Source organism: Seriola aureovittata, chromosome 2, assembly GCF_021018895.1.
Source record: "Seriola aureovittata isolate HTS-2021-v1 ecotype China chromosome 2, ASM2101889v1, whole genome shotgun sequence".
Taxonomy (NCBI): domain Eukaryota; kingdom Metazoa; phylum Chordata; class Actinopteri; order Carangiformes; family Carangidae; genus Seriola; species Seriola aureovittata.
Genome location: NC_079365.1, coordinates 5,978,576 through 6,002,857, shown reverse-complemented (window position 1 = coordinate 6,002,857; position 24,282 = coordinate 5,978,576). Strand labels below are relative to the sequence as shown.

Below are 24,282 nucleotides of genomic sequence, written 5' to 3'. Positions count from 1 at the left end.
TATACAGTCTATGGGCTTACAGTAGCTACAAGCATTGAAATCCATAAGTAAGAGGTTATGAATCTATCTATTTGGGATTAGGGATGGGCCTAATGGATTCAACTGCATTTAGTGGGACATCAGAAGTATTAAGTCACAGGATGAGCTGTGTCCAGAATCCAGCAGTACAAATTCTAGTGTGCCTGTTGAACCAGTCTCTAAGTAAAAATACGCTTTGTGATGTTATGTGCAGTGTATATTTGGATTCTTCTTCCTCTGTGGTGATGATAAAAATAATTATAATAATCATAATAATCATAATAATGATGTATTTTTGGTGATCCAACAACACTTAAAAATGACAAATCCCACCAACGTTTCAAAGCTCATCATATATAAAACAATAATTTATTATTTCTCTCATTTTACAAGACATCAAATTGTGTGGCTAAGGATTTGTTACGCTGTTATTCTGTTCAATACATGTGAAACCCTAAGAAAGCAAAAGCGACTACAATGTGTGCTGTAACAAACACAGACATTTCAATATCAACAAGGTGAGAAACATCTTTCTCTAAACATACGTACATATACAATGATATCACGTTATGATGTTGTATACATGATGTAACAGACAGCACATTGCTGGTGGTATTAACTTTGGGAGATCAGCACCAATAGAGAGAAAATAAAACCAAAAAAGTGGATTTGTTACAAAAATTGTATTTTTTAATTTACAAAAGTCCTTTTGAAAAGGGTAATGTGTTCTACCTTGCAGGAAAATAGCACTGTTTCCATAAAAGCCTTAAGTATGCATAACAGTAAAATACTGATAAGAGATATATAGTACGAACAAAATAATGTAAAATAGTGTAAATGCTGGCTGTTTCTGTATGGCACACGGTCTTTACACACTTTCAAAACCTTCCAAAAAGTCAAATATTGTTTCCAAAATTATTCAAAAGAGCAAGCACAAAGGTAGAAAAGGTTATTGAAAGAATCTGAAATATGTTTCCAAAATCATCCGTATAGCTCAGATTCATGTCCATGTAAATGTCCAAGTCCAACCATCATCTACAGGACCTTCTCTTCACCGCAGTGGTGGAAAATGTCTGTCCAGAAAAGGCTTTCCTTATTTCCTATTTACAAAAATGTTGCCACATTGAACGAGGCAGGAATCTCTACCCCAACTGGTAGTGTTCTATGTACAGTCCATTACACTCCAGTCTGTCCTCCTCCAGCTGGCCTGACCCTGAACTCAAAGCAGGACTTAGACTGTGGTCACAGAAAGGAGTGAGTTGTAAACCCTGGTGCCATCTGGTGACTTGGTACCGTGGGTCAGCAGTTCCTGGATTGTCATCCAGTTGTCAAATATTTTCTTATTCCTCTTTTTCATCATCTTTTTGTGGCTGAGTTCGATGATGTTGGGCTCCTTTTTGTCCTCGGGCCCGGTCTGCTCCTTTAGACAATCGGCTCGGCTCTGCTTCATGAACTCGCGGCGCTGTCTCTGCTCTTTGGCTCGAACAGCGTGCTGCTTCCTCTCCTCCTTGCTCCAGTAGCGGCCCATCTTCAGCTCGCTTATGGCGTCGTCGTCTGTGGTCATGCCGCTGCGCTCCTCGTGGATCCGGAGGGCGCGCTCCCTCAGCAGCTTGTCCCGGACAGGCCGCTTGGTGATGTAGCGTGTGCCGTCGCTGCGGATCTTCACCTTCCACTCCATCTTGGGCTCCAGGTCACTGGGGTTGATGGGGTCCCGGCACATGCTGACCAGACTCATCTGGCTCTGGGCATACTCTACAGCTGATTTCTGCTGGATCAGCTGCATGTAGCTCTGGTAGTGCTGGGCATGGGCAGGGATGTGAGCATGCTTATATGGTGAGTGTGGCTGGGAAAAGCTTCGCCCGGCCTTGCTGGACTCTCCCAGCTTCCTCTCCTTGCTCTCTGTCTGCAGGACTCCATCTGGGTCCTTGGAGGAGCCTCTGTTTCGGTTCGAGCCACAAGCTTCCTGAACAGGGGACAGGAGGGGCTTGAGCATCCTGCCGTTGGAGCTGGTCGAGCCGGACGCCCCACCCGGACCTTGGTTCTCTCGGCGGAGCGAGTTGTCTGGAGACAGCTCCAGAGTCAGAGGGGTGCTGCGGCAGCTCTCACCAGTGTTGTAGGCACTGGAGCTGTCCTTGTCTGATTTCTCTGGCAGCTCTGTGATGTCTGACAGCTCATGGCGGCGAGCGTCGATGCTAGTATTGTAGTTGCGGAAGCCACTGTTGTGCAGCATCCAGGACTCGCGGCACTGCTCCCTCAGCTGCTGCATCTTGTGAGCGCGGACGATGTTCAGGCACTCCAGCTCGATGGTGCGCAGCTCCTCGTTGAGCAGCTCAAGCTCCTTGTCCACACACTCTTGGTCTTGACCTCCTGCCCCGCCGCTCTGGCAGTACAGACCCTGGGCTCCACTGCTCCTCATCTGGCACTTGAGCTCCAGGAGCTCTCTGAAGCGCTCGCACTCATCGGCCGGGATGCCCAGGAAGTCCGTGTCGGTGTAGTCGGCGGAGATGAAGGACTCGCTGCTGAAGGGCAGGTCAGTGCTGCCGAGGGTGTCCTGGCTGTAGGTTAGCTTTCGGCAGCTGCCCAGCGTGTTGGAGGCTGTGGTCTGGTCGTCGCCGAGGTTCTCCTGCTCTGAGCTCTCATCATTCCGTGTACTCTCATCTGTGCGCCCGACCCCACTGTCCTTCTCGTGGTGGTGCGACAGCAATGTGGCTGTGTCCGTGGTGCCTCCATCCTCCTCATGCTTCTTCTGTAAATACAGACAACCAATAGCTCAGAGCGTGGTGCATCCAAGTGAATGGAGATATTGCAGTCAACATTATTGAACATTTAATAAAAAAGTAAATAGCAGTTACTTGTGGTGGGTAACTACACAAGACACTGCTGTTAGTAATTGTTACATTTTTCAGTTTCTATTTTGTGTAAATAGAAGAACCATTGCTATAAATGAATGAACAGCTGTTTCCCTCAGCAGGGCCGACTCAGGCCAAAACAATCTATAGATGAACATATGTGTTAGATTGATTATGCTAGTTTGCTTCTACATGCTGTGCATGGCTGTGTGTGTGTGTGTGTGTGTGTGAAAGAGAGAGAGTGAGTGTACCTGCTGCAGCATGCTGGCAGTGAACTGCATGGCCTGATGGTGCTGCTGCTCCAGCATATCCATGTGGAGGTCATCCAGGAAGTCGTTCCTGTCATCATCCATCCAGCCCTCGTCCAGCTGAGACGCAGTGGGGAGACGAGACGCCTCATTAGATGCAAATATTCAACAGCAAAGTTTTACTCAAACAAAAAATGGAACATTTACTACTGAAAGCCCTGCTCCTTTTTGTAGGCGTGAAAACATAACACACTCTAAAGCAGTGCTTCTCAATCTTTTTCACACCAAGGACCCCTAACTGACACAAATTAGACCCTGGACCCCCATCTGATTTTTACTTTTAGATATTTTATTGCAGAATGTGTTTGAGACCCAAACCAAAATAGTCATACATTCTGTCATTGTGTTACTTATGGATGGAATTGCTGGGGACCCCCAGGAACCCCCTCAATGACTCCTGGGAGCCCTCAGAAGCCACTTTGAGAACCACTGCAAGGACACCACATTTGCTTGAAAAAGGGACCACATGAGGGTTTAACACGAACTGAAGTCACACATACAGTAACATCCTAATTACCTGGATCTCTGGTCTGGCCACCAGCAGGGAGATATTCTGGTTCCCCTCACTGGTCAGCAGTGCTACAGCATCCTCCCGGTTCTGGATCTCAACACCATTGATCTTGATGGACACAGAAAGAACGACTTAAAAACCTGAAGGTTTTTCTACTGATTGCAGTTTGTACATTTAAATGACTTTAAGTAATCAAATGCTCAACTGCAAAAAGAAAAAAAGAAAGAAAATACTGTTGATTTATTCACAAGTAAGCAAATGGTTCATTAAAAAACTGCAGAGATAACAGAAATCTTACCTGGATGATTTTGTCCCCCTCTCTAATCCTGCCATCTTTTGCCGCGATGCTGTTCGGATCAATCTAGACAGAGAAATAAAAAGTAATAAGAGAATAAGATTAAAATCCATTTCCACGTCCACTCAGATTACCTGTCTGTGTTTCACATTTTTGGGGATAATGCTTACATTGCATGTGTTAAAGTGGACATCATCACTGCTGACAGTTGCTATTTATTCACTGTTGAAGTAGATTTGAGAGTTACGTTGCACCACATACCTCACTAATGTAGATCCCAGCCTCATCCTCATCATCAGTCCTATAACAGATGGTCAGGCCGAGCTTGTCTTGGATATTGGCTCGGTACAAATCCACCTCCTGGTAAGACAAATGCACAAATTAATATTGCATTCATGTGCAGTCATTTTTTTCTCCCTGAAAATTTAGTGTGTAATGTTTTTCTGGACGAACTGAATAGATGGACAGTGTAATGGGATCACCGAGCAACAGTGATCCATCAATCACTGTAATGAATCTTTCAGCTGGACACGGGGAAGCCATTGGCTTTTTTTTTTTTTTTAAAGGCCCACTGACAGAATGAGAGATGATGCAGCCGAATGCAGACGGGCAGCGTCCCGTTTTTCACTTGTCAACACCTGTAATCCCACAGATACAGATAAAGATACGAGCGGTGCTGCTCTCGGAGGGCAGAGGACGGGCTCTGAGAGGGTTAACAAAAACTGAAGTCCCAGCTGAAGAGTGAAGAGGTATTAAAGGAATAGTTTGACATTTTGCACAAATGCGTTCATTCGCTTTCTTGCAGAGAGTTTGATGAGAAGATCCACACTGCTCCTGTGTGTGAAGTTACAGTCAGTAGCTGGTTAGTTTAGCACAAAGATTGGACACAAGGGAAACGGCTGGTATGGCTCTGTTCAAAGGTAACACAATCCATCAACCAACACCTCTAAAGCTCACTGATTAACACCTCACACCTTGTTTAATTTGTTTAAAAGACCAGCGTGTGTGAGAGTGTAAAAATGACAAGATGTGGTTTTACAGGGGTAAAGTCCTTCTGAAGTGTTTAGTAACAACTAACTAGTCTCAAACAGGTGATTTGCTTCACGAGGTTATAACTTAAGGAAAACCTTAGCTCCTAAATACTTTGGTAATGTGTAAATTAGTTACTGGGAAACATCTGTAGTGCTGGCTGATCAAAAGCAATCACCTGTGTCAACAGGGAGCAAGTGAGGCGTTACAAGCTGTAACATAACTTCCAAAAATAAAATTTTTAGGGGATAAATGATACATTAACAAAATTAACTTCCAATGTTTTGTTAATATGTAAATGTGAATTTGATTTATTCATATCCGCATACATGGAGAAATATATCACTCTGGATATATGAAAGTAAGTGTGTTTAAGAGTTAGCAGTATTTATTCAGTTAAGGATGAGAGGGAAATATCAGATTGTGCTAACCTAAATTACATTATTTTGTCATGCAGTCCAATGTTAAAAAAATATGAAAATGATGTTATTGTTGGGGTTTGTACCAAATCATGTTGCCCTATGTCTGGAGATTATGGTTTGTAGCACCATAATGCTTCATTTATGGTCTGTTGTGACACATTTTGCCCTTTAAAAAGAACCTTAAGAAAAAGACAGCTCCTGGGATATGGATATTGCATTTGGCCATATTGAGATTTTGATAATATTTTGATTAATTGTTCAGCCTTTATTAAACATTATCTTTATTAAACCGCAATCTTTCACTCCAAGTTGGTACTATATTAGCAAACTAACATTAGCTGTGTCGTTTAGCTTACTTAGCTACACAGCAGTTACACTACACCTGGCAGTTGTATACATCCGCACTTAGTTAACACTAGTTGTTATATCTGGGTTAAGTTTGAAACTATAAATAGTTGGTGCAACTGGCCCCTGGTTGCCTGGCAACTTAATGGTGATGACAAGATGTTACAAAAGAAAGCAAAGACAGTAAGTCTATTCCTCAAAATGTCAAACTGTTCCTTTACCCCACATAAAAAAAACAACAACAACAAAATCTACGATCTACTATCATTTCTAATTTGTTGTTGTGTGAATTAGAAACATTACACTGTACACTGAGTGAAATGAAGCTGATCTGACGCAAACAGCTCAACTGGATCGTTTGTCAGCCATTCTTTTGTAAGACGGAGAGTCACTCTTCAAGGACACTTGGTTTATTCAGCGTTTGTCTTTTGTGCATCTGCCATTAGCCGCCCTGAACTTCACCTTTCTGCTCTCAGCTTCACAGTTCCTCCATGGATATTATTAATATCAAGCAGTAGGTGGCTGGGGTGTGATGGGAGGGGTGTCAGGGTTGGCAGAGGTCACCGAGGGAGCACAACAGAGGCTTGATGATGGCCTCATCATGGCTTCATCCAGGCATTGTTAGCGTGCATCATCAGATTCATCACTGCAGACCTATTATCTGTGCCATCTAATTATCCACCGGGCCTCATCTCCACCGCGTCGTAGCCGAGGAAGACTTATTAGGCCTTGTCACTAATAAGTAATGATGTCACCGCTGTGCATCTGCTGGAACAAACCAACAACTCAATTCCTGTCTGGCCTACATCTCAGCGTCTGTATTTAGGGAGAGTGCCCCATCAATAACTGCGATATATCTGGACTTGCGGTCGCCTGCAAGGCCACTGGAGTGGAGACACAGAGGCCACCTCAGGTCTGCTTATGGAGGAATAATGCACCGCTGTCTGAGAGTAGATCTTCATTGAGAGGACAGCAGAGGGACGGAGATGAAGTTTACCTCATATTCCAGCTCCTCACGTTCTATGTCCTGCTGAATGCCCTCCAGAAAATCATTGGGGTCAAAGTATGCATGTCCTGGAGGATGACTGAGAAGAGAAAAAGTGTGAGATAAATTGGAAAAGAGAGAAACAGTATGTTACAATATACGCGTTAAAAAGGAGCCGGAACTCATTTGTCAATCTGGATTTAATTTTGCCCCAGAGTTTGAAAAATAATTGAGAATTAGAGAGGAAGTAATAAGAACTCTAAGAATGTAGAAATCACTCTTGAATCAGATGTGTTGAAGCTACACCCGGAGGCTAATCACAAATTAACATGCCGCATTATTAATTTGACTCAGAAATCAATTAAAGAAATCCTGATTATTCATTATAGGGCAACTGCTGCTGCCACAGAGAGTAAAATGTAGCCAGACTCTCCACCCCACACACACACGCACACGCACACACACACACACACACACACACACACACACACACACACACACACACACGCACACACACACACACACACACACACACACAATAGCTGCAATTTGGGTATATGCAAATGCAAATGCACGGAATCAGCATTTTAATGTGGCAGTGTGCCCCGGAGGAGCTGTCATCTTCCAGAAGTGACAGGGACATTTTCCCTTCAAACTTCAGACACATCCTGTGTGATCACAGCAGCAAGGTCTGGAGAAGAAGATAAGGCGTCACGCTCTTAATTAACTATTAGGGTGAAAGGTCTGATTGTGTCTGAGAGAAAAGTGACCTTTTCAACATTGCCAAGTTTTTTTGACACCAAAGATTTCCTGTATCTTCTCAATTAAAGTGGATTTTCTGGAAAAGAATGAGTCTCAGATGCGGAAACGTGCTTCATCCTTTTGTATAACGCAACTAAATTGCGATTTTAAGTGAGTTTCAGGTCAATTCGTTTCATATTAGACTTCACGTCTCTTCTCTTTTAGTGGTACTTTAAACTTTGTGGTAAAAATAATTTTCTAATGAGCAGGTTGCTGGTAAAGATAAAGACCATTTGCAGCTTAGTATCACCATACTCCACTGTGTCCTGACACTGGAGGACTACTGTATGCACAGCCCAGACTGAGATAGATTTTGTGGGTGATGATTTGGCTGATTTGGACTCAGAGTCAGATAGTGGAATTGAGCCCAACTGGGATTTCAAACTGGGGAAATATAAGGGGGCTGCGTTGGTGGGGACATGTTTATTCTGCAATAATGAAATGTAGGAAGGCTGGTGTGTGTGCACTGACTGCACAAAGGGTTGTAATGCTCTGAGGCAGGATGTTACAGCTCCACAGTTATCACAGCAACAGTCGTTTCATTTTTCATTGTGACGATTGCGAGGTAAAACAGTAGAAAATATGCAGCTCAAGTTACACATTTGATTGGTGGATGGAGGACCTCGTGAGATGATGCTGCGTTGTGTAACTTGTGGCGAAAGTTGAGCTAGGTTGAACTTTTTCTGCCAGACGACCCTGCGCTTTTATGCCAGAGGTCACGTCCCATTCGGATGAGTTTCTCTCTTCTGTCTGAACGCAGCCTCAGGCTTCATTCATTCCTAGTTTGATATGCATCCAGCAACCCAGGTGTGCCAGATTTAGGCCACTCTTGAGCCAATAAATTTTGGCTACCTGGGTGATCATGAATTTTAATGAAGATGGAAAGGAACATTTATCTAGTTACAAAACATGGATAATAAACTGAAGCCACACATACGTCATTTGAAAATGGCGGAGAACTGCTTTGGCAGACGTTTTGTCCCCTCGACCATAAAATATAAAACAGTTGACCTGTGTGAAGATTTGGACATGATGTGTGCATGTACAGTTTATTAGGTACACCTAACTAAAACTAGTGCCGTCTAAACCAACAGCCCTGCAACAAATCCTAACCTCGAAGGTCATCATGTTCAGTTTTTGTTGAAACAGTTTTACAGAGTTTTTGATTCAACTGCACTGCTGGTCATTTTGGAGGCTGCAATTTGTGGTGCTGTTAGACTGAACTGTGTTATACTGACAGCTGTTTCTCATATTTTGTCCACTCCATTTGTATCAGTGAGGGCTAAATAACAGAAACACCTCTCACCTTCATGAAGGAGGACTTATTGCAGGACTATTGTATTAGAGTGCATTAGTTTTAGCTAAGTGTACCTAACTGATAAGCGAGTGTATTGAGGAACACGAACGTATACGGCATGTGATCATGTTTTCACTGTATGTATTTGTGTGTATCTTCTGTGCAGGCTGTTGAAACAAATCCACTCCTTGGACAATAAACAGTAGCCACGTTTCCATTAACCTGCTTAATATGCAATTTGAAATTGCGAACTTAAAAAACGAATAATGGCAACACGTGAATTTCGAGAAGAAAAAAACTCTCAAATGAAGCATTTAAAATGTATACACTCGCATGAGTTGGTTTTTCAGACTAATCGATTAAGCAATATTTTGCGAAAGTGAAACGGAAACACCTTTTGCGCATTTAAGTCGCATGACATGACTTGAGTGGTCACATCACGTCGAAAAATATTGCAGACTATAAGGGCTTTGCCTTCTGTTCTACTGCCATGTTTAATTTTAATAAATCTAATAATCTATCTACAGTATTTATGCAAACGGTTCCATTTCTAAGCTGTCTACTCTAATAACACTGAGTTGAGCGAGACACTGAGTGGAGGTATACTCTACGCCGAGACCACGGCTGTTCTGTGAAACTGATCTTTATGAACCGTGCTGGTACTCACTCCTCTGTGAGCAGATACTCCTCCAGCTCCGTCATGGGGGGTGAGGAAGGAGGCAACTTGGTAAGGGCCATGATGTGTTGAAGGGTGATGTCGGTCTGAGTGCTGATGTCCGAGACCTGGGTGTCAGCGGTGGGGCTGACCAGTTTGGGGTGAGGGGCCCGGCGCAGGACCTGGACCATGATGGGCTCCTTGGCGGTGCGGAAGGCCTCCACCGCCTGGTCGTGGGTGGCCTTGGAGAGGTCCTTGCCATTGACCTGGAAAAAGGTTGAAAAGCAGAGGGAGATGAATCAGCAATATTTTTTATTAAGGAGGAAGAAAATCATGACGATACACAAGATGCAACCTTTTTTTATTTTCCCCCCATTCGGTGTTATATTTCTTAGACTGAGGAGGATATTGATTACACCAAACTGGTGTCATGGTTACCTCTGATGGTAAAGGTGCTCACATGACGCGCCGTGCCCACACAAACTCAGCTGTGATATTCTGTTTGAGAAATAACTCATTACTGCCTCAGCTTGTTTTACAGGGTCACAGTCAGACCAGGCAGAAAAGACCTTAATTAGGAGGCGTTTCTCTTTAATTAATCAAGGTCATTAGCTGAGGCTGCATGGAGGAGCCTTCATTTAGCTAACTAATTTCTCAGCAGACGACAAATTTGACCTCCCATCAGAGACAGTAGATTGGGTGCGGCGCGTTAACCTGAGAAGATTAATTTGAGCAAAAGGCCGCGGTGTGTCGCAGGGAAGAGGCTAATTAAGTGTGGTCGAGGCACTTAAGGCCTCCGTGTGCTGATAAAAGATGAGTGCATACCCTCGGTAGAATGTGTCAACGAACCTAAAGAGACTTTAAATTAAATAAAAAAGATTTAAGTCTGCACAGAGATCACGCAGATGTGCTGTCCAAAATGTCAGGATGTGTGCACAGATTAAATCGGAGATTGTTTTTTTTTTTTTTTTTTTTGCTTCGGCCCAAATGTCATCATGTCACTGGAAGTTCACATAGCAACCGCCGTGGGAAGACAAACATGAGATGTAAAAAACCCAAACAAGCAGTAGCCTAATGGACTTTATTAACCGATGCACGCATGCATATTGTATCCTGGATCCTCCTGCTGGCCCTGGGCTTTATCAGGATTTACACAGAGCTGCTGTTCTGCTTTCAATCACCACATCATACGGAATTTGTTGGTTTGTGATTCCTGGATGTGTTGAGATATCTGATAGGATCTCAGCCTGGGGCTCTTCTCATTTCACTGGCTTTCTCCTCCTCTGCACACACACGCACGCACACACACACGCTCTCATGCCTTTCAGGAATCAAACTACTTTCTAGCAGGAATTTCTAGATGCAGTGTTGCAGGTCATTAGGCGTGTCATTAATCTTTAGCATCCCTTCAGACTCCCTTTGACATTAACATACATGCGAGTCCATGTTCGAGGATTCATTTTCTGACAAACGTGGTGGTGGTGGTGGTGTTTGGGTGCACCAGCCTCCAGCTACGGCTGTCTCATTCAAATTCATGCCATAGTTTGCAGACTTAACTGTGGTGCTGCACATCAGGAGTAGCAGCAATATTAAACCGCCTCCAGGGAATGAGCGCAGTGTATACACAAAACCTGACTTGACCCACACAATGTAAAATCTGAGAAGTAGTATTTCTGTAAAAGCATACATATAGAAACCAAAGGCATAGGGTCATGTGTGCATGTGCTTAGAGGAAGGACACGAAAGGATGGAAAAGGAGGGAACTTAATGCAGAAGTCAAAAGAGGGTATGCGCCCACTAATAACCAGAGCAGATTAATGCTAATCCTGGGCCTGCAGTATAATTGGATCATCTCAGTGGACTTAAACTTCTACTTCTTCTACATCGAAACTTGGCCAAAAAAAATGAATAGTTCATCTAGTTGCAGTTTGCTCTGAATAATTCGACACTGAGAAAAGCGTTCTCACATCGCAGAATAATAATGTAAGAAATCCTTAAAAACAACCTTGAGATTTAAGACCACTGGTCTCTCATGCAAAGAGGAGACGGAAAGCTGGCCTTGACTGTGAGCGGAAACACAACCAAAACAAATAATATCACTATCTAAGAAGACATCTTAATTCTTATTTGTCTGGTATCAGCAGTAAGCCTTCCTTAAAAAAAAAAAAAAAATCACACAGGACCTCACATCTTTAACCATCTTTGTTTCCCACAGCGAGCCATGATGTTGCACATCAGCTGAGGAATACAAGCGCCTTTGTGCTTTCTTCTCTCTGCATGCAGGCTCCAACAGTCAAACCTGGTTGCCAGGAATCCCGGGGCTACTTGAAGGCAGTGAACCAGAGACAAAGCCTTTAGCCCCCCGTCTTGTTGAGCCCATAGCATTCTGCCTCAGCGCTCTCAATGGGGGGAGTCTCCTCCCAGCTGTGGAGGGGGTCCCACGGCCCCCATTCACCACGCTCACCTCTGACACGGAGCGGCCCTTTGCGGCACACTGAGAAAAAACACACAACACTCCCCCGACACAATACACAATGCCTCGCCACCGCTGAGCTCTCCAACTCTGCCGTGTTAACCCTGTGACTTAACACAACTGCACTTCAGCTGCTTTTGATGAACACAACAATTAGACTTAAACTGTTTTAGTTTCACTGTAATCAACAACTAGGTTTTCCCTTTGCCAAATATAAAAACACTCAAGCTGTTATTTGTGTTGACACAATGCAACCATGACTGACACGCAGGAATTACTCCGTCAACCTCTGGTGCATCTTCCATGAGGGGTCTCTGTAAAACCCATTTGAATGACAAGAGGACAGCAAGAACACACTTACAGGAATACTAATTAGGTCTAAATCACACGTCTGCTGTGTCGGTGTCTGCTGAGGAATTTACACAGCTGTGGCTTTGTGTTATTCACCGCCTATTTTCTTTAATTAAAATATCACATTTGACCTCTAGAGCAACAGTGGACTCGGGGACCTGTATCCCCTGTGCATGATTTGGTCTAGGTCGTTTCAGAGTAATTCAGGATTTCAGCTTTCCCTCGTCGCCTCATGTGATAGTTGTCAGTCTTCAGGCCTCTGGGTAATAATGAGGGGCAGCAGGGGTGACCTGCGCCGCGAGCCCCGGCGCGGCATCAACTCTGGAACGCAAATCAAGCTGGATTGAGATGTTGAAAATGAAGTTGTGTGTGTGTGTGTGTGTGTGTGTGTGTGTGTGGTTGTCTACCAAGCAGCGGGCTCATTCTCCTTCGTTATTATCATTGTATTATGGTAGATTGGGTGAGGCTGCTTCAGCATTTCTTATATTCTTGTCTATTTAGGTAGTTTCATTGAAACTCAGTTTTCTTATTCATGAGAACCCCGATAACAACAAACTGAAAACTAAATAATCAGTAGTTAATGTGAAATTGAATTTGCCAAGTCCGTACGTTCTCAGGCTACGGCCACACTACTACATTTTCATCGATCTCCGTCCAGATGACCATTATAGCTCTGCCCCAGAAACCGCCTCTGTCCGTACTATCACACCTGAAAACGCACAAATACGTGACCATTCCCGTACACTGGACACGCACGAGCCGGTGTCGGAAGCAGGTTGTCGACTCTGCAGTTGATTAGTTGGAAAAATAGAAGGAACGAGGAACAGCAAAGGCAGTTGTAGCATGAAAATGTAGAATCTTAACTGAACAACAGCTGCTGGCAAAGACAACAAGGTCAGTAACATTTGTATTTCATTATTGAAAACAGCGGAGCCGCTGTGGGCGTCTACATCATCGTTTCCAGTTTTGGCCCGTCCGGACTACAACATGACCTGGACTTTTCAAACTGAAACAGGTCCTTTAGTTTTTCCAAGTCTTAGGCGCGTGAAAACTCAGGAGCAGTGTAGGACGTAGCCACATATTCAGTTTACAATGATAGTGACTTACTTAGCTTACTCGTTTTTTGGTTACCAGCCGACAACTGCTGATATTTCCAGAGTTCAGGAACATAAAAGGAAATGAATAATAATAACTGTTTGCATACCCTGTTAAAAATGTGAGTCTGTTCAAAAAATGTTTCTGACAAGGACAAAACTACCATCAAAAAAGTCCCTGTATCACTGTAAAACAACCCACTGTCCTAATCATTATCATACAGAAAAGGCTTTGGAGGATATTAAGTCAATTCACTGACTGCGTTGTGTAACATTAGTCTCTGATACGGCCATTCAATCACCACGTAATCCTTTAATAAAGAGGAGAAGAACATCATTAAAGAGCCAGTGTTTCAGTTCCTCGGGGAAACGCAGTGAGGTGAACAGAGTGGAAACTCTGCCAGGCGAACGCTGCCTTTCAGAGGCGGGCGGAGGAAACCCTGGGAACTTCGCTCTATAGTCGAGCATTTTAAAGAGCCTCGAGAGCCGGGGCGCTCGCCTCCTCTGTCTGCTCAGATTCACTTCTTAGACAAATTCTTTAAAGTCTGTATTTTGGAACAGAGAGGAACGCTGACGTGATGGAGAGCACGGAGGCTTGACGGCTTATTTCTCTTTTTTTGTTGAGGGTGGGGGGCTGGGGGGCTGTACTGTGTTTGAATGTGGGTCATTCTACTTGAAGAACACAGTTAATCCCTCTTTTATTTCATTTTTAACCATTTTTCATAGGAAAGAAATAAAACTTAGGGACCGGCCGATGACAGCGCATGGATGCGCACACTTTTTAATTTTTGCACACGTTGTTCTTTGAACTGACTGGACAGAAATCTCTCCATGGTGTGAGGCTTGAAAACACAGCAGTCTTTATTTACCGCAGTGGTGCGAGCTTACTGAGGATTACAGAACAAACGGCTAAAAACTTAATACTGGCTGAAAGAGACACCACTGTTTACTTCCACCTAATCTGATTTAAGCAGGGGACATTCTGTTATCCAGAGCTGATCAATTAAGAACCCAAATCACTTCCAGTACGCTGTCTGCCGCCTCTCTGTCGTCTCATGAGCCTACGAGGCACCTGTGAAGTTTGTGTGTGTGTGTGTGTGTGTGGTTGTGTGTGTGTGTGTGTGTGTGTCTCCGGGAGCTGATGAACTTTACTTGACTTGGAAAACCTTTTCTTCTACTTTTTAAGCCCTTTTAACAATCACCCGTTTCATTCAGTGTTTTTAAAATGAGCTCTCAAATGGATGAGATGATTCTCTATCTCAAGGATTTATTAGTAAAACTCTTGAGCCTGACGGCAGAAACCTGTCATCATCATTCAGACAAAAACACAGACGCAGACTCAACGCTAATCTGCAGAAACCATGAATTGAAAGCAGACAATATTTCAAATTCAAAAACCTTGGATGGAAATACAAGTGAGCAACCACATCCAACAATAATCATGATCAGTGATAAGCTAAAATCTATTAGCCCCACTTTATTCTCAAACAATAAATGAACAAGTATAATTTGCTGAAATAAACTCAGACGAGCCTCAGAGCGAGCTGCATTTAACATTGTGTCGTGCTCTCACACACAAGCTGATAAGGTGTAGCATCTTCAGGCTACCTGACGGAGGCTGGACAAGGTTGTCTGACCAGAGTGCAGCCAGAGCACATCATCTCTGTGAGGCATAGAATGCAATTAATGGTGGAGTTCATGGGAGAGGTAATATCAGCAAATGTGCTGAAGCCCAGGGTCATGTCATCCACTCCCACTGAGCCAGACTTCCCCTCTCTGCACAGCTCTGCACACACCTTTTCCCTCTGAGTTATAGAGACAGTACTTCAGCTCTTTAGCAGGGACAAGTCTGTTTGTTCAAGTTCGCAGAGTCAAGTTTGCTCCAGCAGCGATCAAACAGAGCTGCACAGAGATGTACTCCGCCAGAGGACGGAGAGGAGAGGGAGCAGACATCTATCACACACAAAAAAAGTACGACGAAGCCACAAAAAAAGTCCCCTGTAAGTCCCATATGTCCCTGTGTGAAACACACCGCCGCCAGAGGCTCCTTTTTACAGCCTGATAATGAGACATAATCATCCTCAATCATTCAAATGTGCCCCACAAGTTGGAGCTACTGAGCCCACATGGGACACACGTTTTATTCATAACGCACGCATGCACGCACACGCACACGCAGCCCTTATAAGGTACATGTGCACTAATTTTGTAATTATAATCAGCAAACTCTTAATCATGCATCAACCATAACTACCAGATTAATGCACTGCTGCTCTTGTAAAACAGCTGATTGATGCGAACTCGTTTGAACCGAAATATCTGACGAGGACTATTGAGGACGACGTAACCCCTGATCTCCTGAAGCATCTGCACAAAGTTGAAATCATCCCATTCATGGCTCCTGGCAAAAAGATCAGAGCCTCATCTGTGCAGCACACCATAAAATAACATCTGTGATTTCTTCAATGTGGGTCAGAATCGTGCTGACTTTTTCGATTTTTAGCCAGTGAGCGTGCAATGTAATATCCTCTGTGTCACTAACCAACACCATGTTGTAGTGTTCGCTTGTTAGAGGGGATGTGAGAGTGCAAGTCCTGTCAATCACGGGTTAATAAAATTCAGTTATGGTTTGCAGTCAAAGCCTCATGGGACTTGATACGTACGTCTGACATCCGTGATTGTAGTGACACAGAGCCGTGCCCACGAAATCTATACTGAGTGACATCTGCAGTGTATGTCGCACGGCTGGGTGACTCCTCTCATGGTATATGTCACTTAATATTGTGACAGGGAATCATGATGTGAAATTAAATGTGATCGTCTGGACGTTTCCCCTATTGGAAAACCTTGAACCTGAACATGAATGTCTGTTTTTGGCAAATTCACTTAATTAAATATCTAAAAAAAAAAAAAAAAAAAAAAAAAAGTGAACGTTGCTTCATCACATGGATATAAAAATGCAGAAATGACCAAAGATAATGAAGGCAGAGATACTGTATTTTACACTATAAACAGTCTGGCGGAATTGTAGCGATTCATTAGCAGCTTTGCTTTTGAGAAAGTTGTCAAATTTGAGGTTTGTGGCCGATATTAGGACTGGGGATGTTATTCCCACATAGGCTAGCAAGCTACAGCCATAGGAAATAGCAACAGAAAAATGGCAACAAGCATGGCTGAGAAAATGGTTGTTTTAAGATGACTCACAAAAAAATAACAACTATTATAACTATTCAGTATTTTTCAAATTTAGTTACTGTCTTTACTAACAACTTACAACTATTGTAGCTTTCATTCTGACTGAAAAATGATTTCACTACTAATTATTTAGGGCAAACAAAACATAATACTCTCCCTCTAAACAAGAGATTGGCTAACATGAGCCTATGGTCAGGTTGGATGAATGAAGTGAAGCAAGCTTGTTTTAAAGCTTGAATGGCTCTTCTATGGGCTGAGAAACTGTTCATACGTAATCAAAGTTTGTTTTGGGAGTCTCAGTTTGGTCCCTGCTGTACTGTCAGGATCTTCAGATGTCTCTGTGGCGGCTGTGATCCCTCTCTGTCATTTGCTCTGGACCGACAGTAAGTACACGGGCTCCTGTGACCGCTCCCCTGTGGCAGCCAGCCACCTGCTCCAGTGTTTAACAGATGTGACGGCACACCAGGGCCGGTCTTAGCCGTTATTAAAAACACACAGTGTCAGGCTCCGGTGGCCACGCTCGGCGCTGGTGATCCCTGCTTTGTCTCTGTATGCAGTGTGTGTCAAGCCTCATTACAGGGGCTGGGACGAGCGGGATCTGCATCTCTGAGTTTCTGAGATCCCTTTTTTTTTTTTTTTTGGTAACTGTTTTGATTTGGGGGGGGGGGGGGGGGGGGGGGGGGGGGGGGGGGGGGGGGGGGGGGGGGCTGTCTTGTACAAACATTTACATGTCATTTTTCTGTCTGTATGGTCCTGGGGATGTCACACCGACACCATCTGGTGCGATGACAACATGGCTTCTTGAGCTGAGCATGATGATCTCTGCAGCCTTCGATCAGAAACAAGGCTAATTAGGCGGTGGCACTTGGAAAGCTTCAGACAGGAAATGTTGCAGCGGCCTCATTTTTCTTCTTAAGCTCAGCAGATCAATCGTTTTTTTGGTTTAAGATGTTGTCCCTCTGCAGGAGAAAAATCACAGAGAAAGATACAGAGAGACGGAGAGAGAGAGAGAGAGAGAGAGACCTAAGGAAAGCAAAGGACTTAGCAAACAAACAATAGCCCGATCAGTTCAGCGTGGATCAGAGCCTCAATGGCCAGCTTGTGCTGAGGCTCTAATTAAGCTCTGGTCTTGTAAGAGCCGCAGCACGGCGCCACAGCCATTACAGAGTGCTTCTGGAGAGATTAAGAGCCCTAGGACTGTCAAACAGAGTTTCCAAGGCCTCTACCTTAAAGTCCCTGACAAAAGCAGTTGAGCTTACATCTCCACATGGCGCTTACCTTTAGCTTTGAAGAAAAGACCAAGGGGTCCGCTGCTGTCAGAGGGGTCAAGTTTAAAAGGGAGCACAGAGGCCAGTGCAGCTCAGGCCTTTAATGATTGTAGTGAAAAGGGAAAACACTTATCTAGAACGCTGTGTTGGCTTCGTTTAACAGCCCTTAACAGTGTTTGATCTCCTGTACAGCTGTATTGACACTCAGTGCTGCAAACAAAAAATCTGCAAAAGTGCATTTCCTTTGAGAAAATAATGTATGCAGACACCAAAGCCCTATCTAAACAGACTGAAGTTACCAAGTCGGTCGAGTGTTTCTAATTCTGCCAGGACTGATAAAATGCCTCCAGGTAAAAAAAAAAAAAAAAAAAAAAATGTGCAGTCTGTTGACTTTTAGAAAACAGTGCAAAATCATATTTTTCATGCTTCCAACATGGGAGTTAGAGCTAAGGTGTTTAATGAACTGGAAAGATTTCAAGTGTTCATGGATTATTAAGTCCTCGGAGAGATGACGGGGGAGAGCGGAGTGGGCGCTGCGCCAGGCTCTCTGATCAAGAGGATCTGCCTGTATTATCAGTAAGGAGGAATAAGACCTCCCAGAATCCCCCCCCCCCCCCCCCCCCCCCCGTGAGCTACGAGCTACGGATGTGCTCGCACAGTTCAACGGCCATAGAGGAACACATGAAACGCAAAAAAATTCTCTGCATGCTCACTGCATTGAATGGGTGTACAGTGTGTGTGTGTGTGTGTGTGTGTGTGAGTGCCGTGTCGAAGTGCAAGCCCTTCATGATCACCTCAGCGAGAATAAATCCAATGTTTAGTGGTTAATGAGCTCATCTCTGCCAGACGACGGAGCTGTTTTGAACTTTTTCAGTCTTAGTCTCAAGTTCTCAAGTCTTCATATCAACTTCAACAAGAAAGTCTTTCAGCTGACTAGAACCATTATTATAGCAGCTGAGACTACAACGCTTCAAAGCATTTCAATACTGGACATAAAATATGGAGACAGTGCTGGTAGCGCTAAAAAAAAGATGTTGATATTTTGCACTGCAGATAATTATTACAAATACTTATCTCATACACGCCGATGACAAACGACGGCAAGGAGGATCAGCTGACAGCGCAAGCCGGTGTTTCTCAGCTGGAACCATATTACTTACGCACGTGTGAAGGTTAGGTTCTACGGATCCACCGATCCAACCCTTATTCTTTCTCTATACAAGTGACGACTACTCCACTCGGGTGAACACATAGAGCCAAGTCTGATCAGTGCTCTCTCTCTTCCCCCAGATTTAAAATGTGTACCACACTGTGTGGGACTCATTGCAATCACTGCATGTAAGCTAACATAGTGCCAGGAACTGTGTCTGCCATGATTAAATGAGTGCCCCTCTTAGTGGACCCACTGAATTTTGTAAAGCCATTACCAAGGCAACTGTATTTAATGTGGGCTGGTCATGTCTGGCAGATGCAATACATAGTCTGCTGTATTAGGTCAGTATCAGAGCTGATACCACTGCATCAATACGTTCCTGATCATTCAGAATAACTGCCAAGCCTTTACAATAACCTGCGGGAGCCACATACACACAGTGAATTTAGATATGACCGGTCAGGAAGAATAAGTCTGAGCTTGGCCATCATTAACCAGAGCTAGTAGTAGTTAAAGGCAATGGATGCACATTGTAGTAGGGCATATTTAATGATTAAACATACAAAGTGTGTCAGAGGGCTGGACTAGCTGTGCCTCCTCTGTGTAATGTGTAATGTGTGCTGTCTCAGATTGATCATTGTGGTATAATTGGTCAAAGGTCACGAAAAACTCACTGTTTCTCCTCATTCTACACAAACTATTAATCTCCTAGTTGTATTATTACTGTCATTCAGTCTCTCCCTGGGTTAAAAGGGAAATAATTACATATTCAAGATACTGCCTGGGAACTAAGCTGATCAATTCTCTAAACATTTAAGCATTAAGCAAGAAAATAATCAGCAGATGAATCAATAATGGAAATAATCATCAGTTGCAGCCCAGAGGAAAAGGGTGTTCCACCTTTGTAAAAACAACCTGACAAATATAATACGATAAGAAAAAGTGTCCCAGCCAAGGCTCGGCTGGAATGACAAATTCCTTCCATGACTCTATTACCAAGCTCTGGAAACCAGACCATCCTTCTGCTGCACCAGGAATCATCTGTGTTCCCTCCCTGCTGCCATTTGTGGCAGCTGACAGGCTTGTTTGAGAGTTAGCAAAATGACAAGTGACTTGCGATGTTAAACCCTGCACACCCACTGTCTCTGCAGTGGCAGGTGGGAGTAACTGACCGCTGTAAGATGGGTGGGGGGGCTTTCTGACCCCACTGTTGGCACTCATAATCCATTTATTATGCCACTGCATAACACCCATCTTTTCTTTGAGACAAGCCAAAACCTTTTAGTCCTGATCAAAGCCAAACTATTTGCAGGCACGATGTCAGACACCCCCTGTTATCTTCCCCATGATAGGAGGGAGCTGTTTTTCGGGGGAGAATAATGAGTGAGATCCACAGAGAGCTTGATCATTACGTTCATTTAAACCAGCCACCACCGGCCACCCGGCACCCCGCGCAGCAAATGGAGATGTAATTTGGTGTGATAGGAGGGTAACACTTAGCTGGGGTCCACTACGGATGAAAAGAAAATTTTTTTATATAATAATAATAAATTAAAAAAAAAAAAAAAAGTCAGATTTGAGCGTATTACAGAGAGCAGTCCTCAAAGATGTGCAGCACAGTCTGTCTGAGCTGTGCGCTGTCTGCTGTCAGATGGGTCAGTGTTTTCACTCATTAGACCAGACTGCTGCTCAAATCCAAACACTGATGAATAAACCAGAGTGTGTTGTCTCAATTAAGGTTACCAACGCAGCAGAGTCTGGGACGAACAGAGAACGGCAGCACGGTCTAGGTTTTGTACTGGTGCACCGCATGCCACTCACAGAGCAAATGATCTACTAACGCTTTCTCCACTGAAGGAATACACAATAAATCAGCCGGCTACGTCTCATCCTGACTTCAATATGAAAGCTCTTTCTTTTTTACATTACAGTCTACAACCACTGATGACTTTGAGAGCCGGAGAAAGTGGGTTCACACTGAGTTCATCTGAGAGCTGAGAGGTGGAAGATTGTTCACCGCTTTGAAAATAAAGAACTTTTTTTCATTTTCGACATGAATCCACCAACAAAAACACTTCAGAGTTCAGTTATCTTTTCCACATAAATACGACATAAATTCACACATCATAAACCGAGAGCATATTTTGAATATCAGCACCGGGACAACTAATGGTTTTTATAATTGATTAATCTGTCAGTTAGTTTTTCAATTAGAAGACTGTGGATAATGTCAATCACGAGGTGCGTTTCCATTCACCTGCTTAATGTGCGATTTGAAATTGTGAACTTAAAATGGACTAATGGAAACATTGCGATGTGGCTTTTCTATTTGACAAAGTAATATTTCACAAAATTGAAATGGAAAGATTTTTCCCCATTCTAGTTGCGATGCCTGCTGTATCATTCCCCAGGGAGCCAGTTCCAACCGAGAGCAAGACTGCTGGAAATCCTTTGTCATGTTTAAATTGGAACGATATCGCGAGGGGAGTAAACCCAGCTTTATTCGCATTAATCACTGGAAACAGACCATTCGCAAGTATCTTTTGTTGACTTTTGCTTCTATAAGAAATGCTTCTGACTGCGATGGAAACCCAGCTACTGTCTCCAAAAGTCCATGCTCATGTGTTTAGATTGACTTAACCAAAAGATATTCAATTTACAACGATGTAAAACAAAGAAAAGTAACAAATCTTCACATTTGAAAAGCTGGAGTCTGTCAATCTTTGTTCTTTTTTGTGATAAATATTAAAGTCTAGTCAGCCAATTAATCAATGAATTGTTTCAGCACTAATCAAGTATTGTTTTACAGAAACTTAAAAAACAGAAAAAAAAAAGATGAATGACAAAACCAGTCCTGCTCTGTCAAGTGAAAACAGTCATGTGTGTTAATGGTGCATCTATAAACACGCCTGCTCTGTTTTCTTTGCTGGAAAAAAAAAAGAAGAAGAAGTGCAAAACAGGCAGCGGAGTGTTAAATATAAACTTTAGTGAAAGTCAAACAGGGGTTAAAGCTTGGAAAGCTCAGAGTCAGCATTCAGTTGACAATGAGGAGGTGGGCAGCAATCGGCACACACTAGCAGACACATTGAGAGAGCTGTCACCTCTTCATCACCCCCCCCCCCCTCCTTTAAGCACAGCGCGCCACCTCTCGCTGACCCCTGTGGCCAGAGTTCAGGCTGCTCAGCTGCAGGAGCTCCAGCCGGCGACAACTCCACTCCGCTTTATTTTTGTTACTCTAGTCCCACTCACCCCCAGAGAGACACATCTCACCAAGTCAGAAAGCTCCATGCAATACGGAAACAGAGACAAAGCACAATCAAACAACGTAACAGTGAGTGAGTGAGTGTCAGAAACTCTTCCTGAGGCTTGGTCACAGTACCTGGCAGACTTCATACAGTAGTTTATATTGCTCCTCGGGCTTCTGCAGGGTACAGAGGCTGCATCCCATGTTGGAGGAGATCACACCATCCAGGCTCTCCCTCCAGCCACTCAGGCAGGAAGAGAGAAGACGCAGATATTTTCTTCTTCTTCTCTCTGAAGTCTCTGCTCCGTGTCTTTTCTTTCACAGCCACAACCACTTTGGCTGACAGGATTGACTTCCCCCCAGCTTGTGGCTGTATCTCTCCGCTCAGCCTCGTCTCTCTCTCTCTCTCTCTCTCTCACGCACACACACACAGTAGTGCCCCCCCACACACACTCCTCGCCTCACATGCTCCCTCCCCTCTTCGTCACTCTCCAGCCTTCTGCTGAGCTTACGGAGGCCGTTGCCGGAGCTCAGCTATATACACCCCCCTCATGTATATTAAGCAGCCCCTCGTCGATTATTCATGAAGAGGGGTGGGGGTGGGCTTACTCATGAATGGGGTAGGCTGACATCACGCAGGATAAAGTCTCCTTAATTAATAAGCATCATTACATCCATTGTGCAGCAACAAGCTGAGTGATGGAAAGGCTTTTCACTTCATGACAATATGTTTCTCTCATGGGGCTCTGGGAGCTTGTTTGTTAACACTTCCAGACTTTTAATTTGAAATCCGGCTCCATATGCATGAGTGCTACATGAAGGCATTTATCTATGGCAGCGGATTAAGCAGGAAATATTTGTGACTTATGCGTCCAGAGCTATGCACTGCAGCTTTGTCGCAGCATACCCTTTCCATGCCCCAGTTAAATTAGCACTTTGTGACCTCTGGTGTACTAATCCAGAAGAACGAGACAATGTGCATTCTTTCCTCATGTATTTCTCTCTGAATACACAGAGCCAAAGCCAGAAAAAACAAATAAACCAGATAAATATTTATGCTGGCCCTCCCCAGTGCAGCCAGACAAACTTTACCCAGCGGAGCGTCTTGTGCATAGCGACACACAGCACAGTTCTCTGGGTCCTTCATGGTGTCTCTGCTGCCCTGTGTGCAGACCGCGAGTATGGCTCCATAAGCCAGAGCCTGGCATCTGTCCTGGTGTTTACTCTGGTGCCACACAGCCAACAAGAGATAAAAACAACCAGGGGTGAAAATGCTGCTGCTGGTTACAAGCTGTGGGTTTGTGGAGGTCAGAGTTAGAAAATGTTATACTTATTTCCACAGGCAGACAATGTGACAGAGTGGTAGTGTCACTGCAGCCTGAGTGCAGGAACCCCCCCCCCTTCATGATTTGATGCCACTCTCATTGTGAAATACAAAGCATTGGTTCAATTTAGTCCATACAGCTAAACCACATACCTGGATAGATATCACGGCAGGATGGGGTGGGGGGTGGGGGGTGGTCCTGTGGGAGAACCCTGACTGCTGGAGATAGTGGTATTTCCTCCCACCAGATGTGTCCACTGATCCTTATCTATCGGCACTTCCACAGCTCCAGCACCAGTCCAAGACAGCAGCATTATTACCAAGGCTCAAAGGTTTCCAGTCAAATGTCACGTAAATTTTATGTAAATTCTTTCAAATGCCATTGAAAGCAAAATGTAAATTTTGAACAAAAAGGTCAAAACTATTAGAAAAACCAACCGAGTCAAGTAGACTCTGCCATCTTTCATACTGTGCAGGTGAAAACACAGAACAGTTACTGTCCCATAAAGCACAACTGAATGGATTTGCATCAACAAAGGCTTTATATTCATATGAATTATGATTATGATTAATGAATTATTATGCCACAGGTTTTAATAATTAATGTACTGCCAACAATCCCTCCTGCCTCAAAGTTATATACCATTTCTATTCCCTGGTTTTTA

General features: G+C 43.9%; 1 protein-coding gene across 3 annotated transcripts in view; it reads right to left on the bottom strand.

Annotated features, from left to right (window-relative positions):
• Nucleotides 1-368: 368 nt before the first annotated feature.
• The window catches only part of pdzrn3b (PDZ domain containing RING finger 3b), a 97,349-nt gene continuing 73,435 nt past the window's right edge, over nt 369-24,282 (bottom strand). For 2 of the 3 annotated variants that reach the window (XM_056395394.1, XM_056395403.1), the window contains 7 exons: nt 9,528-9,781; nt 6,775-6,862; nt 4,243-4,341; nt 3,985-4,047; nt 3,693-3,794; nt 3,119-3,235; nt 369-2,764 (listed from right to left, as the gene is read on the bottom strand). In XM_056395394.1, coding sequence (XP_056251369.1) covers nt 1,250-2,764; nt 3,119-3,235; nt 3,693-3,794; nt 3,985-4,047; nt 4,243-4,341; nt 6,775-6,862; nt 9,528-9,781 — 2,238 coding nt within the window. In that variant the 3' untranslated portion in view covers nt 369-1,249. Of the gene's footprint in view, nt 2,765-3,118; nt 3,236-3,692; nt 3,795-3,984; nt 4,048-4,242; nt 4,342-6,774; nt 6,863-9,527; nt 9,782-22,428; nt 22,761-24,282 lie in introns of those variants that run through there. The other variant, XM_056395411.1, reaches the window with a different exon arrangement.